Source organism: Mytilinidion resinicola (assembly GCF_010093595.1).
Source record: "Mytilinidion resinicola strain CBS 304.34 unplaced genomic scaffold BDZ99scaffold_2, whole genome shotgun sequence".
Lineage (NCBI taxonomy): Eukaryota > Fungi > Ascomycota > Dothideomycetes > Mytilinidiales > Mytilinidiaceae > Mytilinidion > Mytilinidion resinicola.
In genome coordinates, this window is record NW_022985438.1 from 2,283,150 (window position 1) to 2,304,019 (window position 20,870).

The 20,870-nt window shown below is 51.1% G+C and overlaps 6 protein-coding genes across 6 annotated transcripts; 4 read left to right on the forward strand and 2 right to left on the reverse strand.

Annotated features, from left to right (window-relative positions):
* Positions 1-1,570: 1,570 nt before the first annotated feature.
* Positions 1,571-4,018, reverse strand: BDZ99DRAFT_515007 (DNA repair helicase rad25; the record flags this gene model as incomplete). The annotated part of the gene is made up of 2 exons (XM_033724930.1): positions 1,571-3,736; positions 3,782-4,018. 2 exons carry the CDS (start codon positions 4,016-4,018, stop codon positions 1,571-1,573), a joined length of 2,403 nt encoding a protein of 800 aa, XP_033583382.1.
* Positions 4,019-4,608: 590 nt separating this feature from the next.
* On the forward strand, positions 4,609-7,935 carry BDZ99DRAFT_458295 (uncharacterized protein). The gene is made up of 8 exons (XM_033718882.1): positions 4,609-4,762; positions 4,814-5,429; positions 5,480-5,577; positions 5,625-5,867; positions 5,916-6,269; positions 6,325-6,568; positions 6,622-7,130; positions 7,208-7,935. The coding sequence occupies exons 1-8, from the start codon at positions 4,667-4,669 to the stop codon at positions 7,709-7,711; spliced, it is 2,664 nt and encodes an 887-aa protein (XP_033583383.1). The 5' UTR covers positions 4,609-4,666; the 3' UTR covers positions 7,712-7,935.
* Positions 7,936-8,273: 338 nt separating this feature from the next.
* BDZ99DRAFT_458296 (alpha/beta-hydrolase) lies at positions 8,274-10,816 on the forward strand. Its single transcript, XM_033718883.1, has 4 exons — positions 8,274-8,425; positions 8,481-8,617; positions 8,946-9,512; positions 9,579-10,816. The coding sequence occupies exons 1-4, from the start codon at positions 8,351-8,353 to the stop codon at positions 10,468-10,470; spliced, it is 1,671 nt and encodes a 556-aa protein (XP_033583384.1). The 5' UTR covers positions 8,274-8,350; the 3' UTR covers positions 10,471-10,816.
* A 974-nt stretch (positions 10,817-11,790) lies between these two features.
* BDZ99DRAFT_135872 (S-adenosylmethionine decarboxylase proenzyme 2) lies at positions 11,791-13,797 on the forward strand. Its single transcript, XM_033712642.1, has 2 exons — positions 11,791-12,048; positions 12,099-13,797. Exons 1-2 carry the CDS (start codon positions 11,928-11,930, stop codon positions 13,586-13,588), a joined length of 1,611 nt encoding a protein of 536 aa, XP_033583385.1. The 5' UTR covers positions 11,791-11,927; the 3' UTR covers positions 13,589-13,797.
* Positions 13,798-14,005: 208 nt separating this feature from the next.
* On the forward strand, positions 14,006-17,625 carry BDZ99DRAFT_566253 (DnaJ-domain-containing protein). Its single transcript, XM_033727566.1, has 4 exons — positions 14,006-14,604; positions 15,692-15,825; positions 15,916-16,577; positions 16,759-17,625. Exons 1-4 carry the CDS (start codon positions 14,124-14,126, stop codon positions 17,300-17,302), a joined length of 1,821 nt encoding a protein of 606 aa, XP_033583386.1. The 5' UTR covers positions 14,006-14,123; the 3' UTR covers positions 17,303-17,625.
* A 497-nt stretch (positions 17,626-18,122) lies between these two features.
* Positions 18,123-20,595, reverse strand: BDZ99DRAFT_515012 (uncharacterized protein; the record flags this gene model as incomplete). Its single annotated transcript, XM_033724931.1, has 4 exons — positions 18,123-18,487; positions 18,632-19,859; positions 19,931-20,228; positions 20,291-20,595. 4 exons carry the CDS (start codon positions 20,593-20,595, stop codon positions 18,123-18,125), a joined length of 2,196 nt encoding a protein of 731 aa, XP_033583387.1.
* Between the last annotated feature and the right edge of the window lie 275 nt (positions 20,596-20,870).

Here is a 20,870-nt window from a genome sequence, read left to right on the forward strand (position 1 = left end):
AGAAGGCAAGGAAGCGCACGTATATAGCTAGAAAGGGTATTCTATCAGGTGAAGAAGCAGCCGATCGTGCACAACCTGTACAGGAAGGGGCAGCAGAGGAGGCAGCAGAGCCACCGGCCGAGCGGCCACAGCGAGCAAAACCTAGGTGCAGCATGTGCGAATCAACAGAACAAAATGCACGTACGTACCCTAGGCGGCAGGCAGCTAGCTAGTATATAGCTGCATAAAATATATTTGTTCGTGGTGGAGTAATTCGGAATATTTGGCCTCGGTAGCGTGGTTGGGTGGGCCACTAGCTTGTGCGGGCCACTAACTTGTGGATTACGTTAACTAAGTTAACAGCGTAGGAATTCACTCCTTTTTTATAACTACTTCTTCCGCTCTGCCTGTAGCTCCTCCTACATATGCCTAGCTTGTAGTGTTAAACTGCCCTTGTTTAAATCGTCCTATTTGTGTTAATATTGTTGTCAATGTGGACATAGCAGCTAGCAGGTTCTTTATCTGTAAGCAAAACACGTGGGCGTAGTAAATAGCATTCGAAGATTTAAAATAGCTGCTGCACTGCCTAGTCGTAGTTCTAGTTCTTTTCTACTGGCAGGAAATAGTACGCAATTTTAAAGTTGTTTATGGTGCACATCACTCCCGTTATATGTAGAGACGTTGGAACCTATCAGCTGACAGCCAGCAGTACACTAGTCTACCGACCTCACAAGTGCGAACTAAGACACGTTAGTATACTCTTTATTTCTTGCTGCTGCATCGTCATGCTCCTTTTGCGCTCCTTTGCGCTCTTTTACCCCTTCTTTACTCTTGCGCCCTTTTGCGCTCTTTTACGCTCTTTTCCCCTTTTGTCCTTAGCTGGATTGACTCCGGTCTTCTATATAGCTCCTCGATAGCACTTCAATACAACTCATGTCTCCCTCGCAGATTGCCTCCCTCCTACGCCAGCTGCCATCAGCCACTTGTGGCTCTACCCTTGTACGGATGATAAAGTGGCGCAGATTAGCCTTGAGTTGTTTTCTATCGAGGGGTAGTTTACTCGAGAATTAAAGCCCTGAAACTGGAACCTAGCAGGCCTACGGGCCCGGAAATGGCCTTCCGAGGCAGGGTGAGGACCCCAGTCTCAACACTCCCTGTCGAATACAGGGCCCAAAACTGGACTCCAACGAGCTGCTCAGTCTCGGCTCAGGATGTGCTCACCCAGCACAGCCACAGCTCAGGCTGGAGCATGAGCAGCTCAGTTCCCTGAATGGGAAAGGAAATTGCTTGGGTGCACATTGGGATATCGTACTACGTGTTATACGAAACCTAGACGACAAGTAAAACTGTTCCGAGTGTAAGCCACGAAGGTCAGGAGCCTCCACAAATTGGCAATCAATTTCAAAGCCTTCATTAGTGCATCATTGGTGATCCATCCAAATAGCAAGGGACCCGAGCGGATGAAACTTGATGGCGCTGAATCATCATCTTAAGCTCTATACAAATATTTGCTCGTGTTGTACAATGCCGCCCAATGCACCAATTTCGGAACTCCAAAGCACGCTTGAACTCATGCACCCAACATGAGTCATCAAAGGGCATTTCGGGCCTGCTTCTTGGCGTTGACAGCACCCCGATTCAGCTTTCGAATGAAATCGTTCTTGATACCCTTTTTGTTGAAATCCTTGTTTCTGCTCTTGTTATACTCAATGTAAGCCATGTCTTGGCCACCACTAAGTTCGCTCAATGTGCCCGCCATTCGCCGAGCGCCAGGCTTCTTCTTGTGTCCACCAGCCTTGTACTTCCCGAACATGTCCCCGTCAATATGCTCGGCTTCGCCATCGACATCCTTAGCCATCAAAACGTCTACGAGAAGCTCACGTCGGTCCTGGGGCGTGTAGAACGAAAGATCGGAGCGCTCCTGGAGGCCTTCGAGGCGCGTGATGACTTTGAAGGCGTACCCTTGATCGACCAAGAAAGCTTGACGTTTTGAAGAGTAGTACATCTCAACCGTGTCTTTAGACACGAGGGAATAGAAAAAGGCGTTGAAACCTTCGTCGTTACGGCGCTTGGCTCTTAGAATACGTCCCAGCCGTTGTGCTTCTTGACGACGAGAACCATAGTGGGACGAAATCTGGATGAGACAGGTCGCTTCGGGCAGATCCAAACTCGTGTCTCCGATCTTGGACAGGAAGATCGTGTTCACCTCAGGGTTGTGCTGGAAGTTCTCCAGAATTGTAAGTCGCTCCGCTTGTGGTGTATCGCCAAAGATGTAAGCCTTGTGAAGCTTCTGGGCGTATTTCTGGAGGGCATAGACATTGTCCGAGAAGACGATGATCTTGTCGCCCCGCTTCTCATGATAGTCGATTAAGTATTGGCAGTTCTGGAATTTCTTTGGATTCATGATCGAAAGAAGCCCTTTCTTCTGCACGGATGATGCTTTCAGGTATTCCGTGTAGAACTCAGGGGTCATCTGACACCAGACTTCGGCACACTGGACTTTGGCAATGTGTCCCTGCTCAGCGAGCTCCTGCCAGTTGGCCTCGTACAGCTTGGGTCCGATAAGGAAATTGAGATCGTCGATTTTGTCGTCCTCACGGAGGAGCGTGGCCGTCAAACCTAGCTTCGAGTGAGATGCGATCGAGTACGTGACCTTCTTGAAGATGTTCGCTGGCACGACGTGCACTTCGTCGGCAATGAGCAAGCCCCATTCTCGTGATCGAATAAATTCCATGACTTTTTCGGCATCGTAGGATCTGTTTCGGGAAGAACTAATCATGGTATATGTGCTAATAATCACACCGGCATTTCTGGGAAATTTGTTCTTGCTCTCTGAGGTGAAGACAGCAATGTCGTCCGGGTTTATGTTGGACCACTTGATAAATTCCGCCCTCCATTGCACTACAGACATGGCACTCGTGCAAAGAACCATAATGGATTTCTGAACCGTACAAGCCGCGGTAATACCCACCAACGTCTTACCAGCACCGCATGGAAGAACGATGATTCCAGATCGGGCTCGTCCATTTCCAAACATTTTGTTCAGCGCCCGCTCTTGATAGTCTCGGATCTGGGTTCCGGGTTTCAAATTGATTTCCAAAGAAGGGTTCATATTATCCTGGCTGAAGTCATATTCCTCAGTAAGAGGCGTTCCTATTTCACGGCATTTTTTCACCACTCGTTCCCTGTCCTCGCCCTTGATCTGGAAGGAGTGCACCCGATCAATATCTTCCTCGTCATCGTCCTCCCTCAGGGTTGCAAGCATATCCTCGGCTTGTCGCTGAACACCTGGCTGTGCGACCTGATTGGCACCTGCAGCCAGTTTTGTTCCTGGGATAGCCAAGTTTCCCATTTTTGGTGCAGCCTCCTGCACGAAGCCTTCTGCGCCGCTTGTCCTACATTCGGCAATGACGGGATCTTGCAGAAGTTCCTGTAGAATGGCGGGATCCGTGCTCTCTATGAAGTATTTCGTGTTCTTCAGCACGATCCGTGCCTTTCCAAAAGAGGACGTAGACTCTTGTATGAATGTCCGCACGCCATCGGGCAAGGATGTCTTTGAGTAGTAATCCAACTGTTTAATGATATCCTCTGTCGTAAGGCCCACAGACATGGCGGCAAACAAGCTATGAGCGGTCAACGAGTATTCATGGATTCGGGAGACTCGCGACTGTGGTTCAGCGATGATGATTAGGAAGGCTTGGGCATCCTGGAACGCAGGACTGAACGACTCCATTATGATATGGCCAGCGTCATCGACCTGATCTATTAGCATCACGACAAAGAACCAAAGCGAGTGTCATACCCAGATAGGCCGACTGGCATGATCGGGCTTCAGGTCAGCGTCCCACTGGTCGCACTTCTTAAAGAGATGTGAGGCCGCATCGACTACGTGCGTTGCCCGCTCCTTCTGCACTCTCGCCACCACATCGTATTTTGTCTTGAGACGCTCGAAGTCTTCCTGATCGCTCAGTGGCGGTTCATCGGACTCGTACTCATCGCTGCTGGGTGCCTGCGCCTGCGCCTTTCGCTTCGGAGGCATGTAGAGCGCGCGTTCGGACGTGCGAAGCGGTATGTGATGGCACAGCGGGAGATGTAGCTATGTCGAAGAGCAGACGCAGCGACGAGGGCGGATGCGGATGGGTGGGAGGTGAGCAGTGGAGAAGTGAAAGAAAGAAAGCCTAAATGGAGGCGAATGCTAATGCCAAGCAATCGAGGCTTAGCGTGATCTGGAGCGCATGGTATTCCGCAGAGCCTCACTTGGGTAGGGCTGAGGTGAATCGTATCACCACTGTTCAGTTCACGGATGATCTGCCCTTTGAATACAAAGGAGCATCATCATAGTGCTATTTGGGTGTCTTTGATCGCTCTTAATCGTTACATATTTAGGATGTCTGGTTGAGATACACCTCCGAACGCAGGTTGAGCTTAATTCTAGTAAATTTATATCTATGAAATACCTTCATATAATCAATTCTCGACGAAGTTTAGTGTATATTGAAGAGAGGTAGTATACTAGACGAAGAAGTGGTTAGAATTTTAAGATTCGAAAGTGAAACCCAAAATGCACCGCCACAGCTCCACGTCTCGTGCCGTTGTGTGAGGCTGCCCGCGCTCACGCCTCCACCAAGTAATTCATGCTCGAACATACCACCACCCAACACCAGAAAGCGATGTGAAATGAATACTGATGGGTGCCTCCGACTCCAAACTCGTCTTCAAGCAAGGCATCTTCCGCCTTTCCGAGCAGAAGGGCATTCGCGCAGATGATCCCTACTGGACAGGTGTAAGTCAACTCTAGCAACAAACGGAATCTTGCTGATCGACCCTTGGGCAGTTCTGGGAGCTACCAGAGTCTGCAGAGGACGTCTTCTCCCTCTTCTCGCCCGCCGACATCCGCCGGACCAGAGACAACCACCTTGAAAACCTCGAAACCCTCATCCTAGCCGTCACATCCAAGTTGATTGCTCTCCGCAATCACCCCTCGTTCCCAGACCCCGAACTTGCGCCAGAGAAGGATGCATTAAACTGCATACGGGTCCTAACGCGACTACTACCCTATGTTTATGAAGCGGATCACCTAGCGGCATGGGAAGACAGATTCTTTTGGGGAGCCAGACGCAAGCGTAGCAGGCGGGGACAGTTGGCTCGGTCAGAGGTCATATTCGATGAGGCAGATCCAGAACAAACCCCGACGCAAGATGAGCCTGAGTTTGAGGATGTCAAACCTTTGGCGGAAGAGCTTCTCGATACGCTCATTGATTTGCTCTTCTTCTCGGAGTTCACGTTGCCCAAGTCTGCACCCGGAAAGGGCAATGCTACCTATGCGATATGGCAAAGCGGAGTAGGCTGTAATACACCGGTTAGCACTACGAAAGAGTTTGAGAACAACAGAACGGAAATCCTGCGGTTATTACTCACTTTCGCAAGCAAATCGATGTATATGTCAGCGAGTAGGTGCATGGCGTTGCATTAACAACAACCAAACTCTAACATATTCTAGATGTGCTGCCAGTCATTGGAGTCAAAGCAATCACCTACCTCACTAAGTGCTCAGACAAGCAAGTCGTCTTGTCCGTGCTTTGCTCGCTTCTCAATACAGTATGCCACACTAAGAAACATTAAAGTGCACTACTAATAGCATATAGACTCTGAAATACAACCCCGCGTCATGGCGCGTCCCATACGACCACGTCGTATTCAAAGATCCTAAGCAAGTGCTTGTTCAGTACTGCCTGCAACTGCTTCTGGTCTTGGTCCTTTACCCTATTCCAGAACCTGGCAATGGCCCCCCGCCGAAGAATTTCTTCCGTCATTTCCTCGGTAGGCTTCACCGACCACAGGATTTTCAATTCTTGGTAGATGGAATGACTAGAATTCTCAATCAGCCAGTGAGTTCGACCCGGTTCTGGCCTGACTACAGTAGCTGATTTGTGTAGCTACAAGCAACAACTTCATACCTACCAGGAAGCCAAAAGTCATTGACTTGGGCACCAGAGATGATTATGCTATTTTGGGAAGCCCTGCAATGTAATAAGCGGTTCCGGTCGTTCATCATCGACACAGATCGCGCTCACGACTTCGTCGTGTTGGTATTGTTTTATGCCATCGACCAGCGGAATGATCCTTCCAAACAAGGTCTCATCAGGATGTGTGTATTCGTTCTTCAGACCTTGAGCGTGGAGCCCAATTTTGGGAGGAGCTTAAACAAGCCATTTGAGGGACAGGAAACGCTCCCAGCTAGTATCAGGGTCCCTAATTTCCACGGCACATATGCCGATTACCTTATCACAGTAAGCAGTGACAACCAAAGGAAATGCGGAGATCCCTTTTAGCTGACCGCTTTAGTCTATCTATACATTACTCACGACCAGCAAAGGAAAGCTGGACGCGATTTACCCAGCTCTCTTGGCGATCATCAACAATATCGCCGCATACATAGAGGATATGGGTAGAGCTACCAGCTCAAAGCTGTTGCAACTTTTTGCATCAATGTCATCCCCAAGTTTCTTGTTGGCCAACGAGGGGAACCATTTATTGCTTCAATCATTGTTGGAGGCGTTGAATGCCATAATTGAGCACCAGTACTCGAGTAAGTGTGGCAGCAAAACATGGTATCTGCAACATCTGATCATCCCTGTGCAGAAAACGCCAACCTGATTTATTCCATATTGCGCTCAAAGAAGCGGTTCCAGGCCCTGCGCGACTTCACGCTGGAAAGTGCCCAAGAGGAGATTGAGCGTCAAAACCAGCTGAAAAAGGAGCAAGGTGAGGGTGGCATTGCCAGACGCGCAGATTCGATGGACAGCTTGAGGAGCCCGGTCAGCGCGAGAGCGCCATCTTTGAGCAACGTGCCAGAAGAGAATAGCGCGTTCGCCATAGGAGATGACGAAGACTCTGACGACGAAGGCCACCATTCAGCTCCTCTGTCGCAATCACCTGAGCAATCCGGCATGGCCTCAAGGACAGCGTCTGTTTCCTCTTCAGTCGATGATGCCGTTCCCCTGCAACTTCGCGGCATGTCAGAGAAAGCTCGGGGCAAGATGCCCGTGGGCCACCCATCCTTCTCCCGGCAGAACAGCACCACAAGTCTTGCTAGCGTCTCGACGCCGGTTCTTGGCTCGAATGAGTTCTTCACCCCCACAGCTCCCTGGGTAAGCCAAACCGCTCGTTTCATCATTCCCTCTCAAATGATCCTTCGGACTCGCCGCTCTAACATAAGCAACCCTAGATCGAATCCTGGCTAGTCGACTTGCCACTCCACACCATCCTGACCCTAATTGCCGAGCTGGGCCCCCAGCTCCCGGCATCGGCAGGCACTGCCGACAGCACCGCCACAGCCCTATCCGCAATCCGCCACGCGCGTGTCCGCGGCATCGACCCCGCGCCCATCCGCGTCCACCTCTTCGAGTGGTCGCCGCTGAGCCTGGGCTGGTACGAGTCGCTGCTGTGGGGCTTCGTGTTTGCGGGCGAGATGCTGGTCGCCAAGGGCACGGCGGGCGTCTGGAACGGGACCGCAATCCGCCTCTTCAAGGTGCAGGAGACCGCTGCGCAGACGCCCACACTTCTGGCCCCGCGCGGTGCAGTCGATGCGGTAGGTAGCAATCTGGTGCAGAGGATTGGAAGCCTCAATTTGAGGGGCGCGGCCACTCAGGGCGCGCCGCGGGGGGCTGGCAGCGGCGCTGTGGGGGGTGGCAATGGGGCAGGCGGTGCTGGTGCGGTGAGAGACGTGTAGAACAAGAGCGGAACTAGTCCCGGGCGTGTGGCCAGAAGGCGGTATGGCGGGAAGCTTAATGGCAGGAAAGCTAGGGCGTGCAATGAGGCAACGCGCCAGGGATGCGACAGGGCCGCTTTCTTGCAACGAAATGGAACGGGGAGTTTATTTTAGAGTGTAGCTCGGCGTTGATTGGTGCGTGTGGTCCTGCAGCTTAAAATCCAACCTGCCCTGTTTTCCAGCCACCCTTGAGCGTTTGCGGTAGATCACGCGTCGGCCCTTCTCTTTTGACGCTCGCTGCCGGGCGTGAAGCGAGGCCGCGCCACAGATTGAGGCTGTGCTGTGGCGATATTTGCACGCTTCGGTATCAAGATCACCGGGCGCTAGCCAACGGCGCGCCCTGGTGTGGCATTGTAGAATAGCTGCCGACTGAGGCCGGCGATGTGGAGACGCGCGGTACCTGGGTGTTCTTGGGAGGTGCTGCATAGGATAGGGGGCGCCGGTCATGGGTGAGCATGGGCTACGTGGTGTCGACATGGTCTTGCGCTGTGGCTTGCTGGGCATTTGTATTATTATGGGGTCCCGGCGCGTTATTGCAATGGTGGTACTGGCTCATGCGTGTGTATTCGGCTTATTGTTATGCGTTGAGTGTTGTTTCCTATGGCCCAGATGGCAGACAATATTGCTGCTGGTGGGGCGATGGGTGAGGATGCTGTTCAGCCTTATGGGATGCATGTGAGTTTCTTCAAACTGGGGTGGATGCTGAGTTGTTTTAATTGACTGGTTGTAGGTATCTTCGCGCTACTTGGATCTTACGAAGCGGAAGCTGGAGTTGACGAGGTTGCCGAGAGAACTGCAGCTGCCAGAGAAGAGGAGGTGGGATTATGGGACGCCGAAGGCTGTTCTGGAGCCGTTGATTGACTTTTGGTGAGTTCGAGGATTCGTTGTTGATCTGTGTACACTTCTCTGTCAATGCTTGCGGGTCTCCAACCCGTCAACAAAAGTACAGAGCGGTAGATCGCACGTGCGGTCTGCGTACGCCTGTCTGAAGTGACCCGGAGGCTTCACCAATGTTCGATACGGTGAGTTCGAGGGTTCTAACAAGGCATGGGGGTCCTTCCAACAATGGCAGACGAATGTACACTAATATAAGACGAAGCAGTGTAGTAGATGGCTGAATGGTAGTGAAAAAAAAGCACGACATGAAAGAAAGGGGTATATGGCTATGAATATATGTTGACTGACGATCGACTAGGCTTGAGCAGTACGACTGGCGCACCCAGGAGTCACTTTTCAACAACGCACTCCCGCAGTTTCGGACGACCGTTCATCTAGCACTAACCGAAGCCGAAGATGTAGTCCATACCTCAGATGCGACGCCTACACAGGCCACTTTCTCCGAGTTGAATTCGCCCCAGCAGATCAACTCTCCAACAACACCATCCCATCCAGCTCTTGCAACACCTACCGCAATCGACTCTTCATCATCATCGACTCATCCACCCCTACGTGTTCACTTCGTCCATAAGCGCAGCACACATAGGAATGCGATTCCGCTCCTGTTCTGCCACAGCTGGCCATCATCTTTCGTGGAGCCCTACAAGATCATCGACGCGTTGACGGATCCAGTCAGCTTGCCTAGCTATGGAACGGGAGCCCAGCAGGCATTTCACGTCGTTGTGCCTAGCATACCGGGTTTTGGCTTTAGCGATGCAAGTCCAGTGGAAGGTTTCGGGCTCCGAGAGACAGCGAACGCATTCCACGAAGTAATGGCGAGACTAGGGTACGCGGAAAGTGGCTATGTCGTTTGCGGCTCTGGATGGTAAGTTCATCGATACAATCACTTTGTCTGAAGCTTTCTGATTTAATAACTCTGACCAAACGATAGGGGCTTCGCCGTCTGCCGTGCGTTAGCGATCTACCACCCACAACATTGTCTCGCGATCCACACCACCAATCCTTCGCTGGTAGCACCGACAGCCAAGAAGAGCCCGATGGCGTGGTTGAAGTACCATGTTGCTCGTGTAACGAAGGCGCGAATATCCTTTTTGAGTTTCGGATACATTCCCTCGGACTTCGCTCGACCTAAAGCTTCGAAAGCCAAGCCACAACAGGACCTGAGAATGCTCGGTGATAGATTCGATTCTTCGGAAGCGACTCTTGCCTCTCAATATAGCCAGCGCCCCCAGACAGTCTCATACTCACTTTGCGACTCGCCAGCTGGACTGCTCTCATGTGTTCTTGACGCAGTACATTCACGCTCTAGTTCAACACCTCAGTCGTCACAACAACGCTCGCCTTTCCTGTCCCCGGCGGAACTTGTAAGGAACGACGATGTCGAGATGCAAATTCAGGAAATGCCTCGACCGGAGATCCCCATGAGCCCGCGCGAGAGCGAGACGAATGGAAGTGACTACACTTGGACACCAACAGAGATTCTCTCGTGGACAATGATGCAATGGCTACCGGGTCCAGAAGCCGGTCTGAGATGGCTCAAGCAAGCAACTCTGGACTCTGCACTGGACCATCCGAGCTTCTGGCAGTACTGTCCTGTTCCCCTTGGCATCAGCCACTTCCGGCGCAGAGGTGGTACGGACGAGGATAGCCCTCTCATGTGGGCTACATCCTCTCATAAACTTGAGTGGGTAAAGAGGCACCGACGCAGTGCGCGATGGCCTGCGTGGGAGACGCCAGATCTATTGGTACTAGATCTCAGAGAATGCTTTGGGGGCATGGCCGAAAGAGGACTAGTGCGGCTACGGAAAGAGGAAGGAGAATGATTCCTGTACAGCTGAGAGGACGAACGAAAGCGGTGTCCGAACTAAGAACAAAGGCATGTGGGACGTGGGGTTGCTATGCATTTGGACGCGAAGGACAGGGAGCTGCGGGTGGATACGGCGTCGCGGGTGAAGTAATTAATCTGGGGCTGGGCTTTGGACCAGGAAGCAAATGCTGACCGAGGAATACGGCTGAGTGTATACATATGGGTCTTTTGGCGTATCTGGAGTTCGGAAGAGGATACTTGAAGGAAGATATACGAGGGCCTCAGGGGGCTTACGAATGCCACGAAGGATAAATGCTTAATACGTAATGGCAAATCATAGATACCTTTAACTATCCATGCGAACTCACCGCTAGAAATGCTCTTCCATAAACAGATCATCGAGCATGGCGTTTCCGGGGCCGCAGAGATCGCGGTAGTGGCGGGGATCGAGTGAAAAGCTTTGCTCGTGTATAGTGTGCCGTACGGAGGGGCCGCAGCTGGGCGCGTGCCACCAACGACGTCGCCAGGCGGGCCTAAATATTCCCTCACAAAAAGCCCAATATCTGCCTCCTGAGGTCTACCGCGACTCTGCACACGATCCGCCTGCATCCTCCGTTCCACGGCTTGGACGTCCAATTCGCTCGACTACCTCTTCATCAACACTGCCAGCAGCAACTTCTGCCTGCCCTTGCCCGCAACCTTCGTTGCCGCCCTCTCAGCCGGCATTTCGCACACATTGAACCACGCTTGCCCAAAGTCGCCTTCTGACATCGCAAATCGAAGAGCTCGCGAGCACTTCTGCTACCTCCCTCAAGCTGGCAGAATCAACGAGTCCTCGCAATAATCCCACTGCATAGGCCTAACAGCCCGCAGACCTCGACTTCTCGTGCTCCCTGCGTTCGTCCATGCGTCAAGAAGACCTAGTACGATTTCTATCCAAGCCTGGGAAGTGAGTATCCGGTGCTTCTCCTCCACCTCTACTCTTGCGTCTTCACCTGTCCAAAGTTGCCAGCATAGGCAAACCTCTTCCTCAATTCGCCAGCTGATTCGCCGTCACAGGCCCAGATAACACCCCCTACTCCCACCTCCCTCAATCTACCATCGATACCCCAATAAGCAGATCTCCTCGTCTGCTGGACCCGATACTTTTCCAGGGTATCGGAATCTAGTCGCTCGAGGACTACAACGATAGTCACCATTTCTCGGCGCAAGGCGTCTTTTATTCCCCTCTCCGCTCGACCTCCATAACGCCCTTTGGGACGTTCAACCACACACACATTGCTGCTGGCAAAAGCCAGCCTCTAGGATACCCCCCCGCTCGTCGTGGGCCTTCTCTTCTCAGGCGGACACCGCATTGTTCGTCTGGGTGGCAGATTGTGCTTCACAGCCTCACAGCCACAGCCCTCTCGATTCCAGCAAACACACTAGTCAAGTTCAGGTGACCGCTCGGTGCTCGCATCCGAAACTACGGAGATGGTCGTTACTGAGATCCCCAAACATTACACTGCTTCACCGTCCTCTCATGTCGGGACACCTCATTTGACTATCAATCGAGAGGCTACTGTCGATCTCGATTCCAGCAATGCCTTTGAAGGTCCGTCTCATTGTATGATTGCATGGGCTTCGTTACTGACATATTGGCAGGACCCGAAAAGCTGCTAGAGGTATGGTTCAGCTCCTCTCCCACCGACCTCCCAGGTGCTGCGGGACCTTTAGGTCTGAAAGGGGTTCCCGCAGACACCTGGAAACAGATGCTGGACTTGGTCAACTGCAAAGTCCTGTCTATCGTTGAGTCTGAACATGTTGATGCCTATTTGCTCTCCGAATCCAGCATGTTCGTCTGGCCACATAAACTCGTCCTTAAGACTTGTGGCACCACCACCCTCCTCTGGGGCCTTCCACGTATGCTGGAGATTGCTGCGCTTGATGCGGGATTCCCTCATGTCACTGCTCAACCTACTAGAGGAATCGCGGCTGCGGCTACTCCGTACCGTGTCTTCTACAGCCGGAAGAACTTCCTTTACCCAGACCAGCAGCGTGGACCCCACCGAAGCTGGCGCGACGAGGTTAGATTCTTGGACCAGAGGTTCCAGGGTGGTAGTGCATACATGATTGGCAAGATGAACGGAGAACATTGGTACCTATATATCACCGGTCCGGACACCAAACTCACGCCACCTTCTACTCCGGATCGAGAATATATGGACATCCCAGGAACAGAGACCAAGATTATCGACCATCCTCAGCGGTTGTTATCTGCGAAAGGAGATGAGACGCAAGACGAGACTCTGGAAGTTCTCATGACCGATCTCGATGAGCAGAATGCACGTCAATTCTATCTCGAGGACGCGAGTGCGGTCGCGGAAGGTCGGTTCTTCCAGAAGGCTCGTGATGCGCGTAAGAATGCAATCAACAGTCTGGGTGTAATCCCTGAAGAGAAAGGTTCAACTGGAAGTCTTGGAGGCAGCACTCTACCCAACACTCGCGCCCACTCCGAGGACAGCTTTGATGTATTTGAGCAAACATCTTCGGATCACTCTGGATTTAGCTCGGATGATGACGACCTGACTTTTCCCGAGGAGCTTACGACTGAAGGTCATACGCTCGGCACCGTTGTCTCCGAAACCTGCGGTCTAGCTGACGTCTACCCGACTGCCAAGTATCCGGATGCTCGCATCGACGCATACCTTTTCACTCCCTGTGGATTCTCTGCCAACGGTGTTATTCCTGCTCCCGGTGGGACTGTCAACACCAATGGCAAAGGCTCTGATGGATCCAACGCCACTCACTATTTCACCGTCCACGTCACTCCTGAACCACAGTGCAGCTATGCCAGCTTCGAAACCAACGTCCCAGCGCGGCAGAGCGGCCGTGAGACGGCAGAAGTTGTCGAGCATGTTGTCGATATCTTCAAGCCTGGTCGCTTCAGCGTCACCATCTTCGAAACCAAGCCAGCTGATGAGGCTCACTACCAGGACACTGTAAAGAGGACGAGCAGGATGGATTGCATCAAGGGATATCGTCGTGTCGATCGCATCGTCCATGACTTGGATGGCTATGATCTGGTTTTTAGGTATTATGAGAGGGATGACTGGAAGGGTGGCAAGCCACGGCTTGGCGAGATGGATTATTAGAGGGACATCTTGCAGCAAAGGGGTTGAAGTGGTCTAAATTGCGGGTACACACGGGCTAATTTCCTGGTTCAATATTGCTTTCCCTTTTCCTTGTCCAACTCATACACTCCTTACTGTTGTTTATTATTCATATCACGGCCTTCACAATGACTCTAGCCTGTTGCGCATACAGCGAATAAGCTTCATTTCTCATATCAACTGCAGTCTTTGACATTTTTGAAGCGCCCCCAGAGCACCCTATGCGAGGCAGCCATACCCTGGAAGCCCTTGGTGGGTGGATAGTGTCCTTTGTGAGTATTGTGAAGGACAATGTTGCTGCAGTGAGGAGCCAGCCCACAACGCCCAGGTATCCATCAAGATTACCAGCATTGTACACGCAACATTATACTAAACATCCTATATATAACAGATCCCAGTTACGAGCACTACCCCAAACTCAAAAAAAAACCCCAACCCCAAAAACCTCATCTTCAAAGCTCTGCACAGCATACCGCAACCGACTCTCATACAGATTTAAAAAGCAGGTTCCACCGATATGCCTCCTCTTAAGAAGGAAAAAGCCGAGAAAAAGGCTGCAAAGCAGCAACATCCGGCTACAAGCCAGCAGACTACCACTGCAATCCAGCATGGTCCGGCTCCAAGCCAGCAGAATACCACAGCACCGCCAGACCCACGCAGACGCATAAGAGGCAGAGACACAGCGGCAGCCGATGCCCCCGACAACAGCTTCCTCGACCTCGACAACCTCGACTGGATCACAGAAGGCTTCTGGGGTCTCCCGCCCGATTATCGCGGCGAGACAACGGAAACAGATTCCAATGCGCGTCGTCGGCAAGAGCGTCCCATCCGCCCGGTTCGCGACGCGTTCAATTGGCATCATGGGCCGGGCAAGAGTGAACATCCTAATAATGAGGATTATGTGAGGGATGCGGCGATGCATGTCCTCAGGGAGAAGAATAAGAAAGATCTCACGGCGAAGGCGTGGTATGAGAAGCAGATGGCGGAATTGAGTCATAGTAAGTTTGTTGGGAGTGGCGCTGGGACGAGGGATCCGTATGGCAGTGGGAGGGCTAACTGAGTCGGTGCTGTAGTCTGTGGGCGTTGGGAGAATAGTCTCCCTTCCTCGACCCCTCCTTAACGGGCTGATCGCGATCGGCCTTGGATCTTGCCGATGATTGGCTTCGTCTCGGCTGCAATCATGAGAGCACTCTAAGGCACGCTAGACATTCGCTAGTAAGTGTTTACCAGGTCGATGATCTGGCACTGTACTTGAGTGGAGATCACTTGTTGCTCCTATCTAATATCGAAATAAAATTAACGTTTAGAACGCATTCAAACATGTTCAAAAGCTGTAAGTTAATGTAAGTGAAGTCTAACAGAAATAAAAGCGATGATAAAGTAACATGCAATCGCAGGATACTAGTTTATTGATAATACTGAATAACGTCCCCCCTCCCCCCCCTCCCCTCCCAACCTAGGTGGCGGAAAGCCCATGTGCCGTAATAAATCTCTTGTTTACGCATCTAAACTCTCTCCCCTGCAGGTTCATCAAGTTGTATTTGATTTAGTATTATTCTTTGCACATCTCTTTCCCAAAAATTAGTGTGCAGCTGAAAAATTACAACACTCTTGCTTATGCTGTCAATAACTCGTTTTAGGGCATCCAGAATTGCATTACCCGTACACCCCTACTATAACACGCATGTCTTCGAGATTTTAAACCTCGGATGGTTACATTGATAGCTCTATAACGAGAGAAGATAATTACAAGCTCTTAAAACACTCAGCCCCCTAGAGTATACAGTCCGGATTCATCCGTGCGAAGAAGCCTATAATTGACGTAGAGCATGGCGCTCTTCTAGAAGTATCTCTGATAGATCATGCATGTGTTGGCTGTCTTTGCTATTCTAGCCGAGCGTGCGTGTTCATCATGCCCCGCGCATCATTGCGGCACAGCGGCCTCCCTTGAGCTGTGTATCTACGAGCCTCAACACCCTCTCTGTGCTCTTGCTAGGCTCCTCGCAGTTGCCCTCAGTTTTACTCGTACGGACAGAACCTCGCAAGAAAATAGTTGCGGAGGCATGGTGCCCTTACCAATTACAGAGGATTATTACACGATCCTTGAAGTGGAGCAAACCGCTCCCCCTCACCTAATCGTTAGTTCCTACAGACGGCTGGCGTTGAAGCTCCATCCGGACCGGAATGCTAGGCACGACGCTACTGAAGCCTTTCAGCTAGTATGTTGAATTTTCTAGGGCTAAGCCAAATCCTAATCCGCTTTGTCGATCATGATATTGTCTGTGCTGAAATTACTCTAAACATAAAAGCTCGGCCTCGCGTACGAGACATTGAAGGACGAGAGCAAACGCCGAGACTACGACCTCATCTACCCTTCGATAACACGAAGACGGCCCCCTCCTCAAAACACACAAACCCCACGTCCGCCTCCTGGTGCGACACCGCAGCCAGAAACGCTCAACGAAGCGGCGCAAATCGTCGCCCTTCAAAAGTCGAAGCAAGAACGTGGTGCACGGTGGCGGGCTAAGAAGTATGCCTTTGATTCGACGATCTTCGATCTGCAGAGAGGCGTCCGGCTGTTAGAGCAAGAGATCAGGAATCTAGATAGTATTCTGGCTGCTGAGGCGGCGGCAGAGGCACGGAAGAATAGTTGGGGATCATGGCTGTTGTCACCAATATACAAGAAGGCAGAAGATAGTGAGGAGGAGAAGGCACGCAAGGATAGGGGGAGGCAGGAGAGAAGGATTGAGAAAGACTTGAAGGAGCGGCGACTGGATTTAAAGAAGGCGGACTTGAAGAAAGAGGAAAACCTATTAAAAAAGGCAAAGGAGGAGGTTGATGCTGCGGATCTGTGCGATGACGGGAAGATACGAGTGATTCAGGCTAGGATATGGGCTAGAACTCAGGTTGCAGCACTACAACCTAGGATCAACAACTCATATGCCAGAAAGCTACTCTCCGAACATCAGCTGTAGAGAACCCAGCTGAAATCTCAGCTGTAGAGAACCGAGCTGAAGCCTCAGCTGTGCAGGGCTCATCTGAACTTACTAGCGCGCCACCCTGGGGGTGGCCCCCTTCCTTCCCCTAGTATATATACAACTAGCTAGACGTCTATAGAAATCAGAGTTCACATCAATTTAACCTGAGTCTAGAGAAACTCAGGAGAGGCAAGAGAGGGAGAGGGTGGAGAGAGAGAGACTGGCGGAGATTCGGAAACAGCAGCAGGAGCAGTGGGAGAAAAAGCTGCGGGAAGAAGCAGAGGCGATGAGAAAACAACAGGCGGAGAGGCGAGCAGCGGAACAGAAACGACAGGAGGAGTGGCGAGCAGCAGAACAGAAACGACAAGAAGAGATCAGAAAACTGGCAAAGATTTACGATGAGGAAACCAGAAGACACCGGGAACAATACACACATCTCAATCCACCCAAGGGAAGCACTCGCCAGGCTTACACATCGACCTGCGACCACGACGGCTGGTGGCCAAAAGTACAAGGTCGTACAGCATGCCCGGAGTGCTATGAGCTTTGGACTTATCTGCTGCAGTGCCCAGGCTGTGAGATGATGGCGTGTCCGAGATGTCAAGCTGCGATACGGCCGAGGAAACCGCGTAATTCGACGAGGACGAATCGGAGAGCCCCTCCACGGGTGAGGACTCCGAGCCCTGATGTTAACTACGGCTACGACTACGACTGGTAATAGGCTTGTGACGGGAAATCTGAGAAGGAGCGGTTTGGCCTGGGCTTCGGCGCTGATTTAGCGAATATGTACTGCAGATGTTTTGTTCCATAATTACTTAGTTCGGCTGCCATGGCAAAGGTCCCGAGTTGTTCTCGAGATGTCTCGAAGCCGCATTGGACCTTCATGTTCCCGATAGCCACAAGCTTGAAAGGGCCTTGGTCGGAAGCATGGCGACCTTGCATGAATTTGCGCGCCACAGTACACGCAAGGTTGATAATGACTTCCTCACATTGTAGTATGTCTCTAGGGCTCAGATAAACTCGTTTATATATATTGTGGAGTAGTAAGAGCTTAACGGTGATGCTATCCCTTGACACGCTGATTTGCGTCCACAGTTTATCGATATTCTAAGGAGACGCCAAATCAGGACTAGGCGTTTGGCTTAGTTCTAGCGATTGGCTACAGACTTGCTTAGGTAATCACGGTAGACGCCAGCGTGGTGAAGGGATAGGGAAGGGACATCATTACGCTGTAAAAGGAGGTTTTCTGCAAATCAGGTGCGAAGGTAATGGTGCGGACGTAGTTTATAGGTTGGAAGTGTCATAAATGGTTAAAAGTAGCCATAGCACACGACTTATATAGAATTATAGTAAGTGCGCGGAGTCGCAGTCGCTTAAAGCATATTTTGCGGTGCGGTGGGTTTTCCGCGACCCAAGGATAGACATCAGTCCACCATAGATGATAAGAGACAGGAAATCGATAGTTTCATTCCTAAGAGCTCACTCTAAGCCGGACATATCTAGTTAGCCCTCCTTCGTTCTCTCCATCCATCAGCCTCTCAAATGCTCCACTGAAAGTCCTCAGGCTTAAGATCCTTCGCGCATTCCAAGAGCGCTTGTCGCCCAAGCCTAAGCTCCCAGAGCTCTTTCAAAGGACCCTGACTGCGCGCCTTGTGAACCCCATTCTTCCAATCATCCACAAGCTCCATGGTCATGCCCACACCCAGGACTCCTGTGCAACAATCGCCGTAGCAAGCCGGATCACCATCCTCGTGGCACTCTTGCCACAACTGCATGTACCTATCCAATATTTTTACACAGAGGAGGTAAACAGCGAACCAGTTCGTGCGGACGAGCGGAAATTGACCGAAATAGAACTCGGCTTCTGCAATGCCGCGGAGCTTTTCTAGAGCAAGTGGCACAGCTAATAGTGAAAAATAAGTCGGCTGACGCTTATAAAATGGGTGAATATTCCCAACCGGATGTTACTTACTCGTCAAGCGTGAGGGCCACGGGACATCCGGTGATTCCGTCTCCCTATCCCATCAATACTTTGCTTTGTTATGACCTTTCGTTGACTCTCCTTCATCGTATATCTGACACACAATCGAGCTATTTGTGCGATAGCTCATTCTGCGTAGATAATAGAACGTTGAATGTTTCTTTTTCATGTCGAAATGTCTATTGTGCTCGCTGGCGCATGGAAGGTGAACTGGCAGCTGCCTGCGGCTAGGCTTCTTTGAGTCGCTTGCGCTGCGTCCAACAGCCGCTACCAGATTCTCTGAGAAACTGGATTCGGGACGCTTGCCGCGGAAGCAGATTTCGTCGAGAGAGCCGCAGAGGAGCTCGAGTAGTTGGAGATCTGTCGGGTTGATCATGTCGAGCCGAATGAGGACGTTGTAGAGATGTAGGACTGCGGTGATAATGCCGTAGTGCTTAATTAAGGGCATGCTATCGCCGTATACATCTGCAAGGAGCTCAGACATATGCGTACCGGCTACCCACGGCGATCGGTAGTACAGATCGAATCGTCTGTCGGAAAGATAGACGTTCAGACTATGCGAGAGGTCTCTCAGCGATTTCAGGTGCTGCGTCGAGAAGTGGCTGATCAGGGGTCGCACAGCATTCTGAATGCTCTTCGCGAATCTCAGAACCATGATTCGGCAATCGACCGCTGGTGATCCTTGGGTTGTGGCAAGGTAGGTGCTGAAGGTGGAGATCCAAAGTTGCATACCGAGAACGACATTGGTTCCTCCTATGGCCGGATTGGCAACGTATTTATGGAAGGGCGCCTGCACGGGGTTGCCCGTCCCGCCTTCATAGCTAGCCATGGTTTCGAGCATGGAGAGCATACAACGAGTGTTGCGCTCGTCATTCGGTATGTGTTTGAATGGTAAAGTCCCGATTGGAACCAAGTCTTTAGGGTTCTCGACCTTGATGCTTTGGGAATTTGGGCTCTGAGGCACTCGGCGTTTTCGAGTTTGGAATTTCTGCAGTGCGTTGAAGGCCTCTGCACAACCAAAAAAGTCGGAACCCCTATCAGTGGTAGTGCCGTCGTATTTGATGAGTGTTCCAACATTCTCCTCCATGGTCGATATCAGTTCGCTGCGTCGATGGAGGAACTCTTCATGGTTAGGAATCCCAAATCGCTCGGGAAACGTCGAAGTCATTGTCGATAGTTCCTGTACCGAGGCGAAGGCTACATTTGTGAGCCACGCCTTGATGAGCAGGTCCCAGGGGCTTGAGTCGGCCCTCTCCCAGACTTCATTCGCTTTGTCAAAGATCTCTTGAAGCTCCTATTATGTATGGTTAGTAAAGGCTAACACATTATACGCTTTCTAGAACGGTGCTGGAATGCTATACTTACCGACTGATAGTCATAGTAGAACTTGCATCGGAGGTGCCTCTCCAGAAAATCTTCAGTAATGGCTGCTCCGTCCTCTTCTTCGCCAATGAAGCCCTGTCTTCTGAGATCCTCTTCGATTAAGAGTTTGACTGGTTTTTCTCCGTACAAGTGCTGCTCCTCTTCCTCGTCGATCAAGTCTTCGAGATCAAGAACCTCGTACAGATTGGCTACAGTATTTTTTTCGCCGAAAATATTCCGATCTGAGACTGCGGTGGATCGTTTGACTTTGGGAAACAAAATATCAAAGATTTCCTTTAGCCTGATGTGTCTCGTAAGTGATTTGGTCTAGAACAAAGGTGGATGAGGATCAAATTATCTTACAATTTCGTAAAGTGCTCATGCGAGGCGTTACTAGCATCATCCGATTCCGAACCGTCGCTTTTGTGGAGCTCCGTAAGCAGCGTTCTATTAGATATAGCATCCCGGAATGCCCAATATATGGCAGAGGGGATCTCAGTCTTCGACGCGCGAACTTTCTGAGCCGCAGCTTTCATATCTTTGAGTGACATGGATGACACTTCTGGGGAGGCTCCAGAGCAGGATATGAGCCATTTGACAACAGAGGAGGTGCTTTTCTTGTAAGAGCGGTACAAATTATCTGGGGCAAAAGACGGTGATGATGCCATATTGGCTACAAAAGAGAAAAATATGGTGGTTTACAGTGGCCTAGGGCGGTGGTGGAGGTGTGTGGTTGGTGTATGTGTTTTGCAACTGTGAAAAGGAGGGAAGGTGTCCATTATGACAGCGTTTTATATCAGCGCGGAGATCTCGTAGAGATTGGTGAATGTTGGCAAGATTAAAGGTGAATTGATTGAGTAAGTGGAATGAATAGTGCACCACCTAGTCATGGCTAATCCATTACACTTTCCAGATTCTGAACAAGATGGAAGCTCATACTTTT

Excerpts from the sequence above, each read along its gene's own strand:
- BDZ99DRAFT_458295 (XM_033718882.1), top strand. The coding sequence starts at position 4,667 with ATGGGTGCCTCCGACTCCAAACTCGTCTTCAAGCAAGGCATCTTCCGC. Across the intron at positions 5,578-5,624 it reads TTTGCTCGCTTCTCAATACA|ACTCTGAAATACAACCCCGC; the intron begins GTATGCCACACT and ends AATAGCATATAG. Across the intron at positions 6,270-6,324 it reads ATGCCGATTACCTTATCACA|TCTATCTATACATTACTCAC; the intron begins GTAAGCAGTGAC and ends TGACCGCTTTAG.
- BDZ99DRAFT_458296 (XM_033718883.1), top strand. The coding sequence starts at position 8,351 with ATGGCCCAGATGGCAGACAATATTGCTGCTGGTGGGGCGATGGGTGAG. Across the intron at positions 8,426-8,480 it reads TTCAGCCTTATGGGATGCAT|GTATCTTCGCGCTACTTGGA; the intron begins GTGAGTTTCTTC and ends GACTGGTTGTAG. Across the intron at positions 9,513-9,578 it reads GTCGTTTGCGGCTCTGGATG|GGGCTTCGCCGTCTGCCGTG; the intron begins GTAAGTTCATCG and ends ACCAAACGATAG.
- BDZ99DRAFT_135872 (XM_033712642.1), top strand. The coding sequence starts at position 11,928 with ATGGTCGTTACTGAGATCCCCAAACATTACACTGCTTCACCGTCCTCT. Across the intron at positions 12,049-12,098 it reads TTCCAGCAATGCCTTTGAAG|GACCCGAAAAGCTGCTAGAG; the intron begins GTCCGTCTCATT and ends ACATATTGGCAG.
- BDZ99DRAFT_566253 (XM_033727566.1), top strand. The coding sequence starts at position 14,124 with ATGCCTCCTCTTAAGAAGGAAAAAGCCGAGAAAAAGGCTGCAAAGCAG. Across the intron at positions 14,605-15,691 it reads GATGGCGGAATTGAGTCATA|AGGATTATTACACGATCCTT; the intron begins GTAAGTTTGTTG and ends TACCAATTACAG. Across the intron at positions 16,578-16,758 it reads CTACTCTCCGAACATCAGCT|AGAAACTCAGGAGAGGCAAG; the intron begins GTAGAGAACCCA and ends ACCTGAGTCTAG.